At 42.0% G+C, this 18,944-nt stretch overlaps 1 protein-coding gene across 4 annotated transcripts in view; it reads right to left on the reverse strand.

The window, feature by feature from the left end:
• Nucleotides 1-209: 209 nt before the first annotated feature.
• RBL1 (RB transcriptional corepressor like 1) overlaps nucleotides 210-18,944 on the reverse strand; it is a 91,027-nt gene continuing 72,292 nt past the window's right edge. For 3 of the 4 annotated variants that reach the window (XR_010319263.1, XR_010319262.1, XR_010319264.1), the window contains 2 exons: nucleotides 814-17,172; nucleotides 210-355 (listed from right to left, as the gene is read on the reverse strand). Coding sequence is in view for 1 of the 4 variants with exons in the window: in XM_003411536.4 (XP_003411584.1) it covers nucleotides 17,002-17,172 (171 nt within the window). In the remaining 3 variants the exon portion in view is untranslated. Of the gene's footprint in view, nucleotides 17,173-18,944 lie in introns of all 4 variants that reach the window. The other variant, XM_003411536.4, reaches the window with a different exon arrangement.

Consider the following 18,944-nt stretch of genomic DNA (forward strand, 5'->3'; position numbering starts at 1 on the left):
GTAGCACTTAACCACTACACTGCCAAGGTTTCCGCAGTTCACCAAAAGAGCTAGTAAATGTCATTCTCAACCAAACGATCAAGCAAAAATCTAAGAAAGATTCTCCTTAATCAAACAACCGGCTTTCAAAACAAATATGCCAAACAAAACTTAAGATGAGAAAGAGAACAAAAAGAATAAGCAAAGGCTTGTTTTCCCAGAGCACTCACCCCATCGATGTGGAAGGGACATGGAGTGGGAACTTCATGTAAGTTCGGAAGATAGGACCTCTTTTGCCTGCTTCTGCTCCACATTCCAGGTCTCCTTGAAGTTGACTGGATTCTTGGCTTTAGAATATAATGACTACACCATTGACCTTTGTAGGGTGAAAACACCATAAAATTTAGTAAAGCAAAAAGAAAGGTTTTATTCTGTACATAATTAAAGAGGCATAAGTAGGTAACAGACAAGCATGCTGCCAGAGCCATGTCTGTCCTTATCTCTGTTCCCAGTTCTTAAGGATGCATCTTAGCAGGCTGCATTCTGGGATCCCTTGAACATTCCCCATTCTCTGGATACACACACTTACACACTCACACAATCTAATCTGGTGCACCAACCTAACAGGTACCTAGAGCCTCTTATGATCTCAACGGTCAATTCCTCTGGCTTCTTGGGACTCTTCTAAGGCCTTACCTAGGAATTACCCTGTTATTTACCAAATAGCCTCAGATACCTAATGCCCTCAAAGGTCAATTCCTTCTGCTTCTTGGGACTCTTCCTAAGGCCTTACCGAGGTACTTATCAAACAACTCAGGAGTGTTTCATGCCTACCACGGAGTCATCTTTTGGGTCCGGGGTAGATGGGCTTTCAGGGCTGCTCCAAGGTCTTCAGGAGAAATCTGGTTGCACCAGACATCAGGGTCGATCTGTTGTCTGATCCACCTCAGGAACCACGTGGATGACTCCTGGTTGGCCTGTCAGAAGTGTGACCAGGTAGAAACCCCAAGTTCTTGCTCGGCATGACTCATATTGGCCAATAAACGAGAGACTGAGGTGGGAAGGCAAAAAGACACTTTTATTTCGTTTTGCAAGAAAAGGAGCCAGTCAGAGCTGCTGCCACCAAGGCTGCTCCACAAGGGCGAGGGGAAAGGTTAATCTTAAGGGGTTTACAAGTAAGGGGTTATGTCAAGTTACATCAGCAACATTCTTAATCATAATAAGCAGGTGCCAGGATTTTTGTGAGGTAAGCAAAAGAAATGGGATTTTAATGCAAAATTGTGGGGGAGAAAGTCAAGTAGGCTGCAGTGGATTTTCTGCAGCCTGGGGACCTCTGTATTAGAACGCATGTAGTGTCTTCTGCTGTACTAGACTGCAGGTTCGAGAGAACATAGATCAATCTGGAGGCTGCTGAATTAATCTACAGAACACCACTGAAACAGAGATCCAAGAACATAGCCAGTCTCACTCTGGAGAGAGAAAGTTTACAGCTACTTCCCTTCCCCCATATTGCTACTCAAAGAAAAATTCCATCCCCTGCCTTAGAGGAAAACAAAACAAAAGAGGGAAGGAAAAATGAGAACTGCAATTTCCCACACCCATTCAAGCTATCTTTAGTTCCTGAAACACTAAAATTCCTCCCATCTTAGTCCTCAACCTCGGCAAACAGGGCCACCCAACCATGGCAAAAGTTAACTTAACGTGCAAATCACAGCCACTAAAGAACCACTTTCCTATTGAGCTCCTCAGCGTCTACGGCAGGGGCTAAGTTTCACACCTCAGCACAGAAAGTTGAGTAGATTTTAAGTGGATGCTGAACATGAGCCTGTAAAGGCACATAAAACTCAACCTAATAGGCTGCTTCAGAAGTCTCAGTGTGGGCAAGGACTCACTGAAGTCCACAGTGCCCCATGTGATTGTGGCCAAGTTGTGGGCTGCTGGGGTTCCGTGGTGAGCTGTACAACCCCAATGTTCAGCATGAAAAAAGGAAAACTGCATTTGAAGAGTAAAACATTAGCTCTGCTGACTAAGTCAAACATTTACCGAGCCCTACTGGGATGCTGTGTTAGAAGCTGGGAATTCAGAGATTAACAAAACAAGTTCCCTTCCCTTTGGGAGGACTCAGGGTTAAATGTGGGGAAGTAGAAACTTAAAAGCCTCACAACAGCAATTCCTCTCCTAGGTATATACCCAAAAGACTTAAAGCAGAGACTCAAAAACATACTTGTATACCAGTGTTCACTGTGGCACTATTCACAATAGCCAAAAAGTAGAAACAACCTAAATGTCCATCAACACATGAGTGGATAAACAAAATTTGGTACATATATACAATGGAATGTTACTGAGTAAGTAGGAGAAATGAAGCCTTGATACATGCTACAGTACGGATGGACATCCGCTCGAGGACACTATACTGAGCAAAATAAGCCAATCACAAAAGGACAACTGTTATATGACCTCACTTATATAAAAAGACAAGAAAAGGCAATGTATAGAAACAAAGTTTATTACTGGTTACTGGGGCGGGAGGGAGAGGAAAAGGAGAGTTAACAGTAATGGATAAATCACATTGTTTAAGGATGGGATTGCACAGCTGATTATTGCAATTGCTATCAATAAGTTGTACACCTGTAAAAAATTAAACAGTAAAAAACTGTGTTTTAGATATATTTACAACATTAAAAAAAAGAATAGCTGCTGAGACTGCTTATGTACAACCAAACACCTCATGGGACTTGGTTCCTTGGTTTGGAGATTTAGGGTTGTCTTAGCCTGGGTTCTCTAGAGAAGCAAAACCAGTGAAGCACGTGTGTATACATATATGTACACATATATATGTGGGCGTGTGTGTGTGCACATGTACATATATATACATACATATACGGAGAGAGACAGAGATTTATATCAAGGAAATGGCTCATGAGGTTGTAGAGGCTAGAAAGTCCCAAGTCTGTGGATCACTCGTCAGGCTGGAGGCTTCTCCTGACTAACGTAGCTGCAGGGACTGGTGAACCCAAGATTGGGTGGTCTGAAGATAGGTTGCTGACTCAAGTCCCAAGAACCAGAGTTCACATGATGATGAACTGAATGCAGGATCAACAGCAGAGTAAAACCCAGCAAGCTTTGCCAGAAAGTATACATATGTGTGTATGCATGTATATACATATATATATATATACACATACACACACACATATAAGTGTATATATATATACACACACACATGCTTCACTGATTTTGCTTATATATATACACACACACATACACACACACACACACACACACATCATTATATAACTGCCAAACTACATCATAACTGCCAAACCACTGAGAATCATGGCCCAGCCAGGTTTACACACAACCTTAACCATCATAGTCCACCGCTTGTCAACTTCGCAACTGTATAGATTTCCTCAAACCATATACAATCTCTAAATTAAAACAATTATAAAGTCATACTTGCACCTAACATGATACAACTAACATGAGTACAACATAAAACATACTAGCCCATTTACATCTTATAAGTGAAGAAAACAAAAATTTTTGATGCATACATACAAGGTTGAAATACTCATAAAAATTATTGTTCTCATTTTTTTCAACTGGTCACATGGTCGTAGCTGGTATTTAGAACTACCTTCTTCCACCACCCATTCTGTGTTCCTTTTACCCTCAGCAAGCACCTCAGCTGGTTATGGTTCTTTGCCTGGGGAGTTGAACCAAACCTCATTCCTGAAGGGTCTGGGCCATTAGAAGTCTTGTTGGAATTGGATTGCTGTAGTTTTCCATTGACTTTAATCACAGGGCATGGTAGTACTAAGAGACACCCTAAGAGATCTCCTGCATTCCAGACATACTCTTCTTTACCTTCATTATGCAGTATCAATCTGATTTCCTCCTGGTAATGAGGATCAGCCATACCAGTCAATACGGCAACTCCCTTCTTTGTCTGTTGATCCGGAGGCATAGGAGCCTAAAGTGGCCAGGTGGCATTATTAGCTTCCAGTTCAATGGAATCAGTTGTGTCTCCAGGTGGGAGCATTCCTCCCTTCGGAACTAAGATCACTAGACATACAGTGCATAGGTCTGCAGGGACAGGAAGCAAAAATTTTGGCATGTGGTTCACTAGGGGTCATGGTGAGTGGTGCCACTCCCATTTCTACCCCTTGATTCTTGGGCCCATGAGTCCTGGCTTTGGGAGAAAAAGCACCATATATTGGATGCTAGTTTAAAGCACATAAAGCCTGCTGGAGAACAATGCCACAACCCTGAAACGTACTGGCATCTAGCTGGTGCTGTAATTGTGTCTTTAGAAGGCCATTCCGTTACTTTATCAAGTCGGCAGCTTCAGGATACTCGGGAACATGGGAAGACCAATGAATTCCATAAGCATGGGTTCATCTCTGCACTTCATTTGCTGTGAAGTGAGTTCCATGATCCAAGGCGATGCTGTGCAGGATATCATGACGGTGGATAAGGCATTCTATAAGTCCATGAATGGTAGTTTTGGCAGAAGCACTGCATGCAGGGAAGGCAAATCTATACACACAGTTAAGTGTCTATTCCAGTAAGAGCAAAACACTGCCTTTTCCATGATGGAATTGATTGAATCCAATCAACCTGCCACCACTTTGCTGGCTGATCATCTCAAGGAATGGTGCCATATCAGGGACTCAGTTGGTCTCTGCTGCTGGCAGATTGGGCACTCAGCAGTGGCTGTAGCCAAGCTGGCCTTGGCAAGTGAAAGTCTGTGTTGCTGAGCCCATGGATAATGTCTTAGGCTAGGTTGTCTAGAGAAGAAAAACCAGTAAAGGGTATAAATATATATATGTATATATATAGAGAGAGAGAGAGAGAGAGAGAGATTTATATAAAGGAAATGGCTCATGCTGTTGTAGAGGCTGAAACATCCCAAGTCCATGGGTCCGGATAGAGGCATCTCCTCATTCATGTAGCAGCAGGGGCTGGCGAACCAAGATCAGCAGGCCAGGAAGCAGGGCTCTTGTTCACAGACTGTGAAGATCAATGAAACCCAAGATCCACAGGCAAGACGGCAGGTAAGCTGCTAGCTCAAATCCCAAGAACCAGAGATTAGGCAAACAGGAGCTAGCTGCAGGATCCAGAATGAGCAAAAGCCCCGGAGACCTGCCAGAATGTCCACCCACACTCGATGCAGGCCACACACCAAGGAAACTCCCCTTCAACTGACTGGCTACTCACAGCAGATCCCATTATGGGGGTGATCACATAACAAATCTCACAGGGAAGTGGCCACAACATCACACGACTGCCAAAACACTGAAAATCATGGCCCAGCCAAGTTGACACACAATCTTAACTATCACAGATAACCTCCATCCCTGCCACCACGGCCATTTTGTTCATGAGCCCATTGGGCAATGGCTGGAGTGGCTGGGGAAAGATGATGATTGGTTTCCACAGAACATGTCATCCTATCCACTTGTTAAAATCCTCCTCTATGGGGGTCACTCTTTGGTGAGCATTCACATGAGACGCAAATACTTTCATTTCTTTGGCCCATTCAGAGAGGTCCATCCACATACCTCTTCGCCATACCTCCTTGTCTCCAATTTTTCAATCATGTACCTTCCAAGTCCCTGGCCATTCAGCCAAACCATTGGTCACAGCTCATGAAGTAGTACACAGTTGCACATCTGGCAATTTCTCCTCCCAAGCAAAGTGAACAACCAGGTGATATAAGGTAAGGTGACAGAAGGGGAGACCATGGGCATTTGGGTCACTTCTTTATGTAACTTACTTATGCCTTCAAGTCCTGCTTGGGCCTGATATTGTATATACCACTTCCATTTAATGATGGAGTGCTTCTGTGCACGTCCTACTTTACAGCCCTGTGGGTCAGACAACACCCAGTTTGTGATGGGCTGCTGAGGCCACATGGCGACTTGGTAGCCCAAGGTTAAGCATTCAGTCTCTACAAAGGTCCAGTAACAAGCCCAAAGCTGTTTCTCAAAAGGAGTGTAGTTATCTGCAGAGGATGACAAGGCTTTCCTGCAAAATCCTAAGGGTCTGTACTGTGATTCACCAATAGGGGCCTGCCAAAGACTCCAAACAGCATGTCCATCTGTGACTGAGACTCCAAGCACCACTAGATCAGCTGGATAATATTGTCGAAGTGGTAGAGCTACTTGCACGGCAGAATGAACCTGTTCCAGAGCCATCTCTTAGTCTGTTGTTGCTGTTCGGTGTCATCAAGTTGGTTCTGAGTCATAGTGACCCTATGTACAACAGAATGAAACATTGCCCAGTCCTGCGCCATCCCCATGATTGCTGCTATGGTTGAGCCTACTGTTGAAGCCACTCATCCCACTGAGGGTTGTTTTAGTCATCTAGTGCTGCCATAACAGAAATACCACAAATGGATGGCTTTAACAAAGAGAAGTTTTCTCACAGTCTAGTAGGTTACAAGTCCAAATTCAGGGTGTCAGCTCCAGAGGAAGCCTTTCTCTTTGTCGGCTCTGGAGGAAGGTCCTTGTCTTCAATCTTCGCCTGGTCGAGGAGCTTCTCAGGCGCAGGGACCCCGTGTCCTAAGGACGCGCTCTGCTCCTGGTGCTGCTTTCTTGGTGGTGTGAGGTCCCCAACTCTCTGCTTATCTCTCTCAAGAGATAAAAGGTGGTATGTGGGCAACTCCCTTTACCTTGGATCAGGGAGCTGACCTGAGTAACGGTGGTGTTACAATCCCACCCAAATCCTCTTAACATAAAATTACTATTACAAAATAGAGGACAACCACAGAATACTGAGAATCATGGCCTAACCAAGTTCATATACACATTTTTTGGGGGACATAATTCAATCCATGACAAGGGTCTTCCTCTTTTTCACTGACCCTCCACTTTATCAAGCATGATGTCCTTCTTCAGGGACTAGTCCCTCTTGATAACATGTCCAAAGTGTGTGAAATGAAGTCTCATCATCCTTGCTTCTAGGGAGCATTCTGGCCTATACTTCTTCCAAGACAGATTTCCTCATTCTTTTGCCAATGCCACAACTCAAAGGCAAGAATTCTTTTTTGGTCTTCCTTATTCATTGTCCAACTTTCGCATGCAAATGAGGCAACTCTCAAGCTGAAAGAACTGAAGAAAAAATTCAAGCCTCCAGTTGCAATAGTGAAGGATTCTATGGGGAAAATATTAAATGATGCAGGAAGCATCAAAAGAAGATGGAAGGAATACACAGAGTCATTATACCAAAAAGAATTAGTCGATGTTCAAACATTTCAAGAAGTAGCATATGATCAGAAACCGATGCTACTGAAGGAAGAAGTTCAAGCTGCTCTGAAGGAATTGGCAAAAAACAAGGCTCCAGGAATTGATGGAATATCAGTTGAGATATTTCAACAAACAGATGCAGTGCTGGAGGTGCTCACTCATCTATGCCAAGAAATATCGAAGACAGCTTCCTGGCCAACGGATTGGAAGAGAGCCGTATTTATGCCTATTCCCAAGAAAAGTGATCCAACCGAATGTGGAAATTATAGAACAATATCATTAATATCACATGCAAGCAAAATTTTGCTGAAGATCATTCAAAAACGGCTGCAGCAGTGTATCGACAGGGAGCTGCCAGAAATTCAGGCCAGTTTCAGAAGAGGACGTGGAACCAGGGATATCATTGCTGATGTCAGATGGATCCTGGCTGAAAGCAGAGAATACCAGAAGGATGTTTACCTGTGTTTTACTGGCTATGCAAAGGCATTCAACTGTGTGAATCATAACAAATTATGGATAACATTGCAAAGAATGGGAATTTCAGAACACTTAATTGTGCTCATGAGGAACCTGTACATAGATCAAGAGGCAGTTGTTCTGACAGAACAAGGGGATACCGATTGGTTTAAAGTTAGGAAAGGTGCGCGTCAGGGTCGTATCCTTTCACCATACCTATTCAATCTTTATGCTGAACAAATAATCCGAGAAGCTGGACTATATGAAGAAGAACGGGGCATTAGGATTGGAGGAAGACTCATTAACAACCTGCGTTACGCTCAAAGTGAAGAGGACTTGAAGCACTTACTGATGAAGATCAAAGACCACAGCCTTCAGTATGGATTACACCTCAACATAATACAAAAATCCTCACAACTGGACCAATAAGCAACATCATGATAAACGGAGAAAAGATTGACATTGTCAAGGATTTCATTTTACTTGGATCCACAATCAACAGCCATGGGAGCAGCAGTCAAGAAACAATTGCATTGGGTAAATCTGCTGGAAAGGACCTCTTTAAAGTGTTGAAGAGCAAAGATGTCACCTTGAAGACTAAGGTGCACCTGGCCCAAGCCATGGTATTTTCAATTGCATCATATGCACGTGAAAGCTGGACAATGAATAAGGAAGACCGAAGAAGAACTGACGCCTTTGCATTGTGGTGTTGGCAAAGAATATTGAATATACCATGGACTGCCAAAAGAACTAACAAATCTGTCTTAGAAGAAGTACAACCAGAATGCTCCTTAGAAGCAAGGATGGCAAGACTGCATCTTACATACTTTTGACATGTTGTCAGGAGGGATCAGTCCCTGGAGAAGGACATCATGTTTGGCAGAGTACAGGGTCAGTGGAAAAGAGGAAGACCCTCAACAAGGCGGTCTGACATAGTGGCTGCAACAATAAGCTCAAGCATAACAACGATTGTGAGGATGGCTCAGGACTGGGCAGTGTTTCGTTCTGTTGTGCATAGGGTCACTATGAGTCGGAACCGACTTGACGGCACCTAATAACAACAACATGAGGCAACTGAAAATACCATGGCTTGGGTCAGGTGCACCTTAGTCCTCAAAGTGAGATCTTTGCTTTTTAACACTTTAAAGAGGTCTTTTGCAGCAGATTTGACTGATGGAATGCATCGTTTGAGTTCTTGATTGCTTCTCCCGTGGGTGTTGACTGGGGATCATTGTGCTTGGTAAGGTAGAAGGTCAGCAAAAAACATGAAGACCTTCAACAAGATGGACTGACACAGTGGCTACAACAATGAGCTCAAGCCTAACAACAGTTGTGAGGATGGTGCAAGATCAGGAAGTGTTTCGTTCTGCTGCACATAGGGTCATTATGAATCAGAAATGACTTGATGGCATCTAACAACAACAATGGAATGTGTGGCTAATTGTTTCCATGAACAACTACCTCCTTTGCCATGAGACCAGAAGAATTGGATGGTGCCCAGCTACCAATACTGAACATTTTGATCAAAGATTTCATTAAAGAATCCTTATGAAAAAGGGGAAAATGCAAAATAGAATTTCAAATTCTCATCAACTCTAGACTCCTCTGGAGCCATGGAGGGTGGATTAACCCCTGAAATTATTTCCCTGAGATATTTAAACCTTAAACCAAAAATTAAGTTAAAATTAAGTTGCCAAGGATTTCATTCTACTGGGTTCCACAATCAACACCCATGGAAGCAGCAGTCAAGAAATCAAGATGCCTTGAGAATGACTAAGAAAGACTGAAGAATTGATGCCTTTGAATTGTGGTGTTGGCAAAGACTATGGACTATACCGCGGACTGCCAAAAGAATGAACAAATCTGTCTTTGAAGAAGTATAACCAGAATGCTTCTTAGAAGCAAGAACAGCGAGACTACATCTCACATACTGTGGACATGTTATCAGGAGGGACCAGTCCCTAGAGAAGGACATCATGTTTGGTAGAGAGTCAGCCAAAAAGAGGAGGACCCTCAACGAGATGGACTGGCACAGTGGCTGCAACAATGGGCTCAAGCATAAAGATTATGAGGATGATGCAGGACCGGACAGTGTTTTGTTCTATTGTGCATAGTGTCGCTATGAGTTGGAAGTGACTTGGTGGCACCTAACAACAACAAACCAAAAATACTCCCTGAATTCATCTTAAAACTGAATAATAATTTAGCTTAACTAATAAAAAAGGTCTGCCTTGTGCAGTATGCTTTTTAAAGATCTATATGGGATCAAGTTGACAACAGGCATTTGAAACATTAGATAGGAAACTTAGGGAGCAGTGTTATGCTAATGAGGGAGGAACAACTCCGAAAAGGAGGATGAGAATGGTTGCACAGCATGAAGAATGTAATCAATGTCACTAAATGGTATATGTAGAAACTGATGAATCAGTGTTATGTTTTGCTGTGTATATTCTAAATAGCAACAAAACAAGCAAAATTTAGAAAAAAAAGTGTAAAATATTTATCCTGAAAAAAGAATGGATAAATTAGTAAAAATATGTGTGTGCATGTTTACAGTGTTAATAATAGTAAAAATTTAGAAGTAATCTAAGTAGCCATCAGTAGAAAACTGGATAAATTAGGGCATATTTATATAACGGAATATGTGATCGTTAAAGTTTTGTGTCACCTTGGCCGGGCTATGATCCTCAGTGGTTTGACAGTTATGATATAGTTTGGCAGCTTTATAATGATGTAATCATCTCCATTATGAGATCTGATATAATGTGATCACCTCCATGATGAGATCTGCTGTGAGCAGCCAATCAGTTCAAAGGGAGTTTCCTTGGGTGTGTGGCCTACATCCAATATAGGTGGACTTTCTGGCAAGGCTCATGGGCTTTTGCTCACTCTGGATCCTGCAGCTGGCTCCTGTTCATCTAACCTCTGGTTCTTGGAACTTGAGTTAGCAACTTGCCTGGCATCTTACCTGCAGATCTTGGGATTCACCAGCCTGCATATTTTGTGAGTCAGAGGCCTCCTTTCTAACTTTCCAACCTTGGATTCACCAGCACCTGTGGCTATGAGTCAGGAGAAACCCCCAGCCTGACCCACAAACTTGGGACTTTCCAGTCTCTACAACCATGTGAGCCACTTCCTTTATATAAATCTCCCCCTACATATATGCATATGTTGCACTAGTTTTGTTTCTCTAGAGAACCCAGCCTAAAATGGAGTATTCTTCAGTCATTCTGATTAGATCTATATTGACATGAAAGAAGTATCTCTGCTATATTAGTGAGATAAGCAGGTTATAAAATAGTATGTATAGTATGAACATCTTTTTAAATATCTACACTTAAATTGTGGAAACCCTGGTGGCGTAGTGGTTAAGTGCTACAGCTGCTAACCAAAGGGTCTGCAGTTCAAATCCGCAAGGCATTCCTTGGAAACTCTATGGGGCAGTCCTACTCTGTCCTGTAGGGTTGCTATGAGTCAGAATCGACTCGATGGCTCTGGTTTTGGTTTGGTTTTTTATACTTACTTGTTTTTATTAATATAAAATCTATATACATTCACTCCTCATTTAACGAGATGGTTAGGTTCCAAAGACTAGGTTGGTATGTGAAAATCAGTGTTATGCAAAAATGAAGGATGACTACATCATTACACCACCACCACCACCACCCACCACCTTTGAGTCGTTTCCGACTCATAGCGACCCTATAGGACAGAGTAGAACTGCCCGATAGAGTTTCCAAGGAGCGCCTGGCAGATTCAAACTGCATTACACAACTGCCAAGTTATATCATGACATAACTGCCAAATTATATCATCACATAACTGCCAAGCCACTGAGAATCATGGCTATAATGGTTAAAATTGTGTGTCAACTTGGCTGGGCCATGAGTCTCTGTTTTCGCAGTTGTATAATGTTGTGATCACTTCCTTGTTGAGATCCGATACACGATCACCCCCATGATGAGATCTGCTGTGAGTAGCCAATCAGTTGAAGGGAGTTTCCTTGGGCGTGTGGCTGCATTGAGTGTGGGTGGACGCTGAGGCAGGGCTCAGGGGCTTTTGCTTGTTCTGGATCTCGCAGCTGGTTCTTGTTCATCTTACCTTCAGTTCTTGGGACTTGAGCTAGCAGCCTACCTGACATCTTGCCTGCCAATCTTGGGATTTGTCCATCTTCACAGTCTGTGAGCAACAGCCCTGCTCTTTGGCCTGCCGTTCTTGAGTTTGCCAGCCCTGCGGCTACGTGAATCAGGAGAAGCCTATTTCCTGACCCACGGACTTGGGATGTTACAGCCTCCACAACCACGTGAGCTATTCCCTTGATGTAAACCTCTCTCTCTCTCTCTATACACACTTTACTGGTTTTGCTTATCTAGAGATCCCAGCCTAAGACAATGGCTCAGCCACGTTGACACATAATCTTAACCATCACAGCCAGCATTACCCTCATTCACACCTCTGCATTCCTTACTGCCAGGTGTATGTTGTTAATTGCAAAATAATTGAGTAGTAGATTTTTTACTATTGTTGTAAATGTGAAATGTCAGATAACGAGACAGTTGATACCTGAGGAGCAGTTGTATAATAATATAAAATTATATTAAATATTGCTGTTAGGTACCGTCATGTTGGTTCTGACTCATACTGCCCCTACATATAGCAGAATGAAATACTTCCTTGTTCTGTACTATCCTCAGAATCATTGTTATGTTCGTGCCCATTACTGTAGCCACTGTGTCAATCCATCTCGTTGAGGGTCTTCCTCTTTTTTGCTGACCCTTTACCTTACCAAGTACAATGTCCTTCTCCAGGGACTGGTACCTCTTGATAACACGTCCAAAGTATGTGAAATGAAGTGTCACTATCCTCATTTCTAAGAAGCATTCTGGCTGTACTTTTTCCAAGACAGATTTGTTCGTTTGCTGGCAGTCCATGGTGTATCCAATATTCTTCACCACACATTCAAAGGTGTCAGTTCTTCTTTGGTATTCCTTTTTAATTGGCCAGTTTTCGCATGCATATGAGGCGACTGAAAATATGGCTTGCATGGGGTGCACCTTGTTCCTCAAAGTGACAGCTACGTAACACTTTAAAGAGGTCTTTTGCAGCAGATTTGCCTAATGCAATGCATCATTTGATTTCTTGACTGCTGCTTCCATGGGTGTTGATTGAGGATCCAAGTAAAATAAAATCCTTGCCAAAGTCGATATTTTCACCAGTTATCATGATGTTGCTTATTGGTTCAGTTGTGAGCATTTCTGTTTTCTTTATATTGAGGTATAATCCATACTGAAGGATGTATAGTCTTCAGTCTTCATCAGTAAGTGCTTCAAGTCCTCTTCGCTTTCAGCAAGCAAGGTTTTGTCATCTGTATACTGCAGGCTGTTAATGAATCTTCCACCAATCCTGATGCCATGTTCTTCTTCATATAGTCCAGTTTCTCAGATTATTTGCTCAGCATACAGATTGAATAAGTATGGTGAAATGATATAACCCTGATGCACACCTTTCCTGATTTTAACCACTCAGTATTCCCTTGTTCTGTTTGAACGACTGCCTCTTGGTCTAAGTACAGGTTCCTCATGAGTGCAGTTAAGTGTTCTGGATTTCCCATTCTTTGCACTGTTATCCATAATTTGCTATGATCCACACAGTCAAATGCCTTTGCCTAGTCAATAAAGCACAGGTAAACATCCTTTGGTATTCTCTGCTTTTAGCCAGGATCTGCGGTAACACAGAGCCTGAATGACAGTAACCCTCCAACCAAGTTCTCTCACTAACAAAAGGACCCAAGTATCACCCACCTGGCATCAGGGTAGCAAGTTCCTGAAAAAACCTACCAAAGTAAGACCAAAATCTGCCATTGCCCCTCCAGGTTCACAGTCCCTAAGTGTCCCCAACCTCAAGTCACCCTCTTTTCTCCTGGGTGCCCTCTGCCTAAGGTCCACCCCTTCTGAGTGCCTCCCATGGGGAGTCTCCCTTCCCTGACTCAGGTTGCCTCTTCCTGAAGGCTCTCTGCCTCATATCTCCATTCTCCACCTCAGGGCGTCCCTCCCGGGGTACCCCTGTCTGACTCAGGTCTCCCCTCTGAGTGCCTCCCATATCCAGTCTCCCTTCTCTGCTTTACCTCAGGGTGCCCTCCCATCAATCCCAGATGGTACCTGCCTAGGGTCGCTGTCCCTCAGCCTCTCTAGCCCTGTTACCTTGGGCTACTGAAGCTATTGCACTTAAGGAAGGTGCACACCTGCTCCAGCTGCCTGGTTTGGTGGTCAGGGTAGAGCTCAGGGACCTAAGAATCAGCGCGTTTTTTAAAGCTTCCCAGGAACAGCCAATGTTGAGAACCACTGGAAATGATCGAGCCTAAGATCCTTAACCTGGTTTAGAAAGCCTATCTATGCAATCTTCCCTGCCGGTCTTTCTAGCTCTCTCTCTCCCACCATATTCTTGCCTATGCACATTATGTTCCATCCTCACTAACGTTTCTGCCCGATTCTCAAACCTGTAGTATTTTCGTGTGGTTGAGCCTTTCCACAGGTTGCGATCTGTGTCTTGATAATTTTCCTCCCGTGCCAGTTATTTATTCACATGGACTAACCACATAACCTTCCTTTTAGAGATTTCCCTGACACACTTGCCTGGGTAGAGTTGAATCACTCACTTCTCTGTAATATCACCATTACTCTCTGTGCAGAGCTGTATTACTATACTTATGATATTGGCTACAAATATATCTTGAGTGCAGGAACTATGTCTGTGTTGACCTTTAAATCCCTAGCACCTAGCAGAGGACCTGGCATAGAGGCAGCAGATAATAAATGCTTGTTGACTTAGTGAAAATATTATAAAGGAAGAAAATAAAAACAAGCAGGGACATTAACTAATTTGTGTATGATTTAATGTAATCTAACCACATCAAAAGTTAATTAGAAAAGAATTTTTAAACTGTGAGTCTCATCTGGACAAATATGCCTGAAAGCATGCCTGACAGAGAAATGAGCTTTTTCATTAATTTGCTATCATAACCTTGTCTATATATTCACTCCAATGCCTTGAAATAATACTGTTTTTTAAACAATTTTTTTTAATTATTGAGGTGAAATCCATATAAAATTAGCCATTTTAAAGTGGCATTTAATACATTCACAGTGATATGCAACGACTCCTTATATCAAGTTCCAAAACATTTTCAAAATCCCGAAAGAAAATCCTGTACCTATTAAGCAGTCACTCCCCCTACTCACCTCCCCCTAGGCCCTGGCAACCACCAGGAACATTAACTTTTAAGTTACACTAAAGAATTAAAAAGATAAAGAGCAGATACTTAAAAGAGATATAGATTTTAGATGACTGCACAATTGTTTTTAGTCACACAGAAAAGAGCACAAGCATAGTTTTTTTCCAATAATCTCAAAAACTCCAATGTTTTATTAACCATTTATGTACAGTGACATCATTACTCTGAAAACTGATAAAAAACATGTCTAGCTTCTTACACAGTCAATGTACAAATGCTCATTTATATTTTGCACATTAATAATGAAGATGAAAATGACACAATGGTTGTAGTTACATAAGAATATGTACAAGATTTCAAGACAGACTTTATATTATTTGGCTTATAAAATGTGTAGATACTACACAAAAAAACGAGGATATAATTTTTAGAGAAGTAAAATGTGATCAAAATTCTTTCTTTTTAAAATTTAAAAATAAAATTTGTGACAATACCAATTACTAATTGATGGTCCAATCAGGGTTAAAAAAAAAAACATAGATAAATTAGATATTATACATTTTAAAAAATAAGGTTTGCAGTTAAAAACACATATTCTCAAAATTAATTAAGGATGGCTTATCCATGTTTCTCCAGTTTCTGGAAACATACTAGAAAAAGTAGACGTTAAGGAGCTGACTGTTTGGAAACATAAATCTCTGGGGAACTCACGTCAACCCCTAACAGGAAACTCTCAATGCACCAATAGTACTGAGAACAAAGACAGGGAAGTAATAAGCAGCTGTTTTGCTGATGCATATTAGAATTATAAGGCATGAGGTGATTTTAATGTGGCTTTGAAAAAGCCTTCAAATATCTTTTTTTCTTTATTGTACTTTAGATGAAGCTTCACAGAGCAAATTACTTTCTCATTAAACAATTAATACACATTGTTTTGTGACACTGGTTGCCAACAAAAAAGGCTTCAAATATTTTAAGGGAATCAATTAGACATTGAAAATTACTGATCTTATGAAGACCTCAAACATGGTATCTCAGACATTATCATGTTCTATTTATCTCACTAGTGGGAAATGCAGTTTCTAACAACTATCTCAATTATATTCTACTTGCTTGAGAAGTGGAGCTCTGGTTATATTCTACTTGCTTGAGAAGTGGAGCTCTGGTTAGTGCTGCTGCTAACCAAAAGGTCAGAAGTTTCCACCACTCCTTGGACACCCTATGGGGCAGTTCTACTCTGTCCTAAAGGGTCGCTACTGAGTCAGAATGGACTCGAAGGCAATGGGTTTTTTTTTTTTTTTTGGTTTGGTTTGGCTTGAGAAGCAGCTTCCTGTTTTGAGAATTACATGATTTAATACAATCATGTATAGTTAAGTTAATGTTATAAAAACAAAATGCCAATAGTTTCAAAGGGGAGCCAGTGCCCCTTTTATAGTGCTATGATACCAGGTTAAGAGAGCTCAGGGTTGGAAAGCCAGGAGTGGGGACAGTACAGGGGCTCAGATACACATCTGCTTATGCTCAAGAAGAAAGGTACAAGAAGAATGGGTCTGGGCAACTTAGAAGGGTAGTGGCAACTGGATGTGGAGTCACTACAGTGGGCTAGAGACAGGCTGGTGTACCACCTTCTGGCCCAGGTGCTATGGGAAACAACCCCTACTTCAATGTTAAATTGAGAACACAAATATCTCAAAGTATGCTTCCCAAAAATTGATTATTTACTCTTGTATTACAAAGCACAGAAGGAGAAGACTTTTTTTAAAGCGAGCTGAAACAGTATGGACTATATGGATTTTTCCCTACTTCATCATAAAAACTAACCCAAGGATCAAACATTTAAAAACTCTATGACTATTAATATTTTTAAAAGGTACTTAAAACACTCCTTTTCTATTTAACTCAAAATACATCTCTGTCCACCACATTTTGGAAAAATGTAAAAAAAAAGCACATAATTTTGGTGCAATTTTTCTTAAACCCAGTTATATTTACCATCTGCAGGGCTGAAAAGTTTGAAGGATACAGCCCATATTTTCTGCAAAACAACTTCAAAGTGCTTTTATCAAAAAGGAAGTGGCATTAATGATATGCTCTTTCACTGACCACATCCTGCAGTCGTTTCAGTAAAATATCATCGTTTTCTTGACAGAGGCGTTTGGCAGGGGATTCTGCACCACCATTGATGGTTATTGCTCGCTTCTTGGTTCTCTGCTCACCTTGCCTTATCATGTTGTTGATATCTTTCAAACTCTGTTCAAAAACAGAGGACACGTGTGAGTAAAAGGGGAAAAGGGACATAACAGCAAAGAACTAAGCTCACTGCTTTTTCCTGTTCACTATCCTCTATCCAAATTCAAACACTCAGGGTAAATAATTATTTTTTTAATCTAAGCAAACCTAATAAAGGTGGTTACAACTAGTCTTTTCAGGTGGTTTTGAAAACTGGGTCTCACTTATAGCAGTAATTCTCAGAGTATGGCCCCTAGGCCAGAAATAGCAGAAGCACCCAGCAACTTACTAAATGCAAAATCTTAAGCTTGACACTATACCTACTGACTCAGATGCTCTGGAGGTGAGGCCTGGCGTCTGCGCTGTAAGGAGCCCTCTAAGGTGATTTTCATGCTACCTAAAACTTGACACCCGCTTCCTTAGGAGCGGTACTTTACACACTTTGATGTGCTTACTAGTCATCTGAGGGTCTTATTAACATGCAGATTCAGATTCAGCAGGGCTGGCCTAGGGCCCATGATTCAGCATTTCTAACAGCTTCCAGGTAATGCTGATGTTGCTGGTCTGCGAATCAGTCCGAGTAGCAGGGTCTTCGAGAAGTGGTTCCTGCAAGCTGTGCAGCACAATCATCCCGGGAGCGTGTTATAATTACAGAGCCCCAGACCCGCCTGCCTGAGCTTTTTGCTTCACTATGTCTGTGGGACAGGTAAGGCTGGTGTTTGAACCCACCTAGAGGCACCTCGGAAGAAATGCCTAGGGATCTGCTTCCAAAAGGTCACAGTCTTGAAAAGCCTACGGAGTGGTTCTACTGAGTACACACGGAGCTGCCATGAGTTGGAATCGACTTGAAGGCAACAGGTTTTGTTTTAGCTGGACAGGTATCTGTGTTCAACAAGCTCCCCAAGTGATTCTGACCCATGGTTTGGGAATCACTGCCTTAGAAGTCAACTGACCCAATCATTCATTCAGTGCAAGAATCTCCTCTTAACATCCTTATAGGAAGTCAGCTTCTATGAAGAGGAAACGCCAAGTCTGTGAGGTATTATATCTTAGTCGACTTTGTTTGCCAAATATAATAGGAACTCGGTAGATATTTGCAGAACTGAGTGGGAAGCCAATGAGTTAAGGCGTTAAGGACTCAGTTATAACATGTTCCACTGTAATTTCTTCCAGTTGGTCCAGATGCTAGCTTCTGGAGACACACTAAACATACCTGCTTGTTTAAAAAAACAAACAAACCAGTCACCATTGAATCAACTCTGACTCATGGCAACCCCATGTGTTGCAGGGTAGAACTGTTCTCTATAGGGTTCTGAAGGCTGTGACCTTTGGAAGCAGATCACCAGGCTTTTTTCAGAGGGACCTCTGGGTAGGTTCCAACCACCAACTTTTAGATAAGTAGTCGAGCACTTAACCATCTGCACCATCCAGGGTCTCCTATCTCCTTAATAGCCCTTGAAGAGCTGAAAAGAGCTATCATGTCCCTGTCATAGCTTCATCATTTACAAGTATAAAGACAGAGATAACTACAGAGCTGTCTGTGTGAGGAAAGCCTCTGTTTTTAGACTTTTAACTTGTAGTGGTTGCCATCCACTAGATGCACTTTCACTTCCAAGGCCTTTCTCTAAACTTTATGTACCCTATGTCTGACTACTGTAGGTATTGTCTTACTTGGTCTCTTCTCAAGGTCATGATTGCAAGGAAGACACACTGGGCTCTTGCAGTGAAATCCCCAAACACTTCATCAGCAGTAATGATTAAGCAATCTCAACTAAAAACACTGCTTTTGGTCA

Source organism: Loxodonta africana, chromosome 24, assembly GCF_030014295.1.
Source record: "Loxodonta africana isolate mLoxAfr1 chromosome 24, mLoxAfr1.hap2, whole genome shotgun sequence".
NCBI lineage: Eukaryota > Metazoa > Chordata > Mammalia > Proboscidea > Elephantidae > Loxodonta > Loxodonta africana.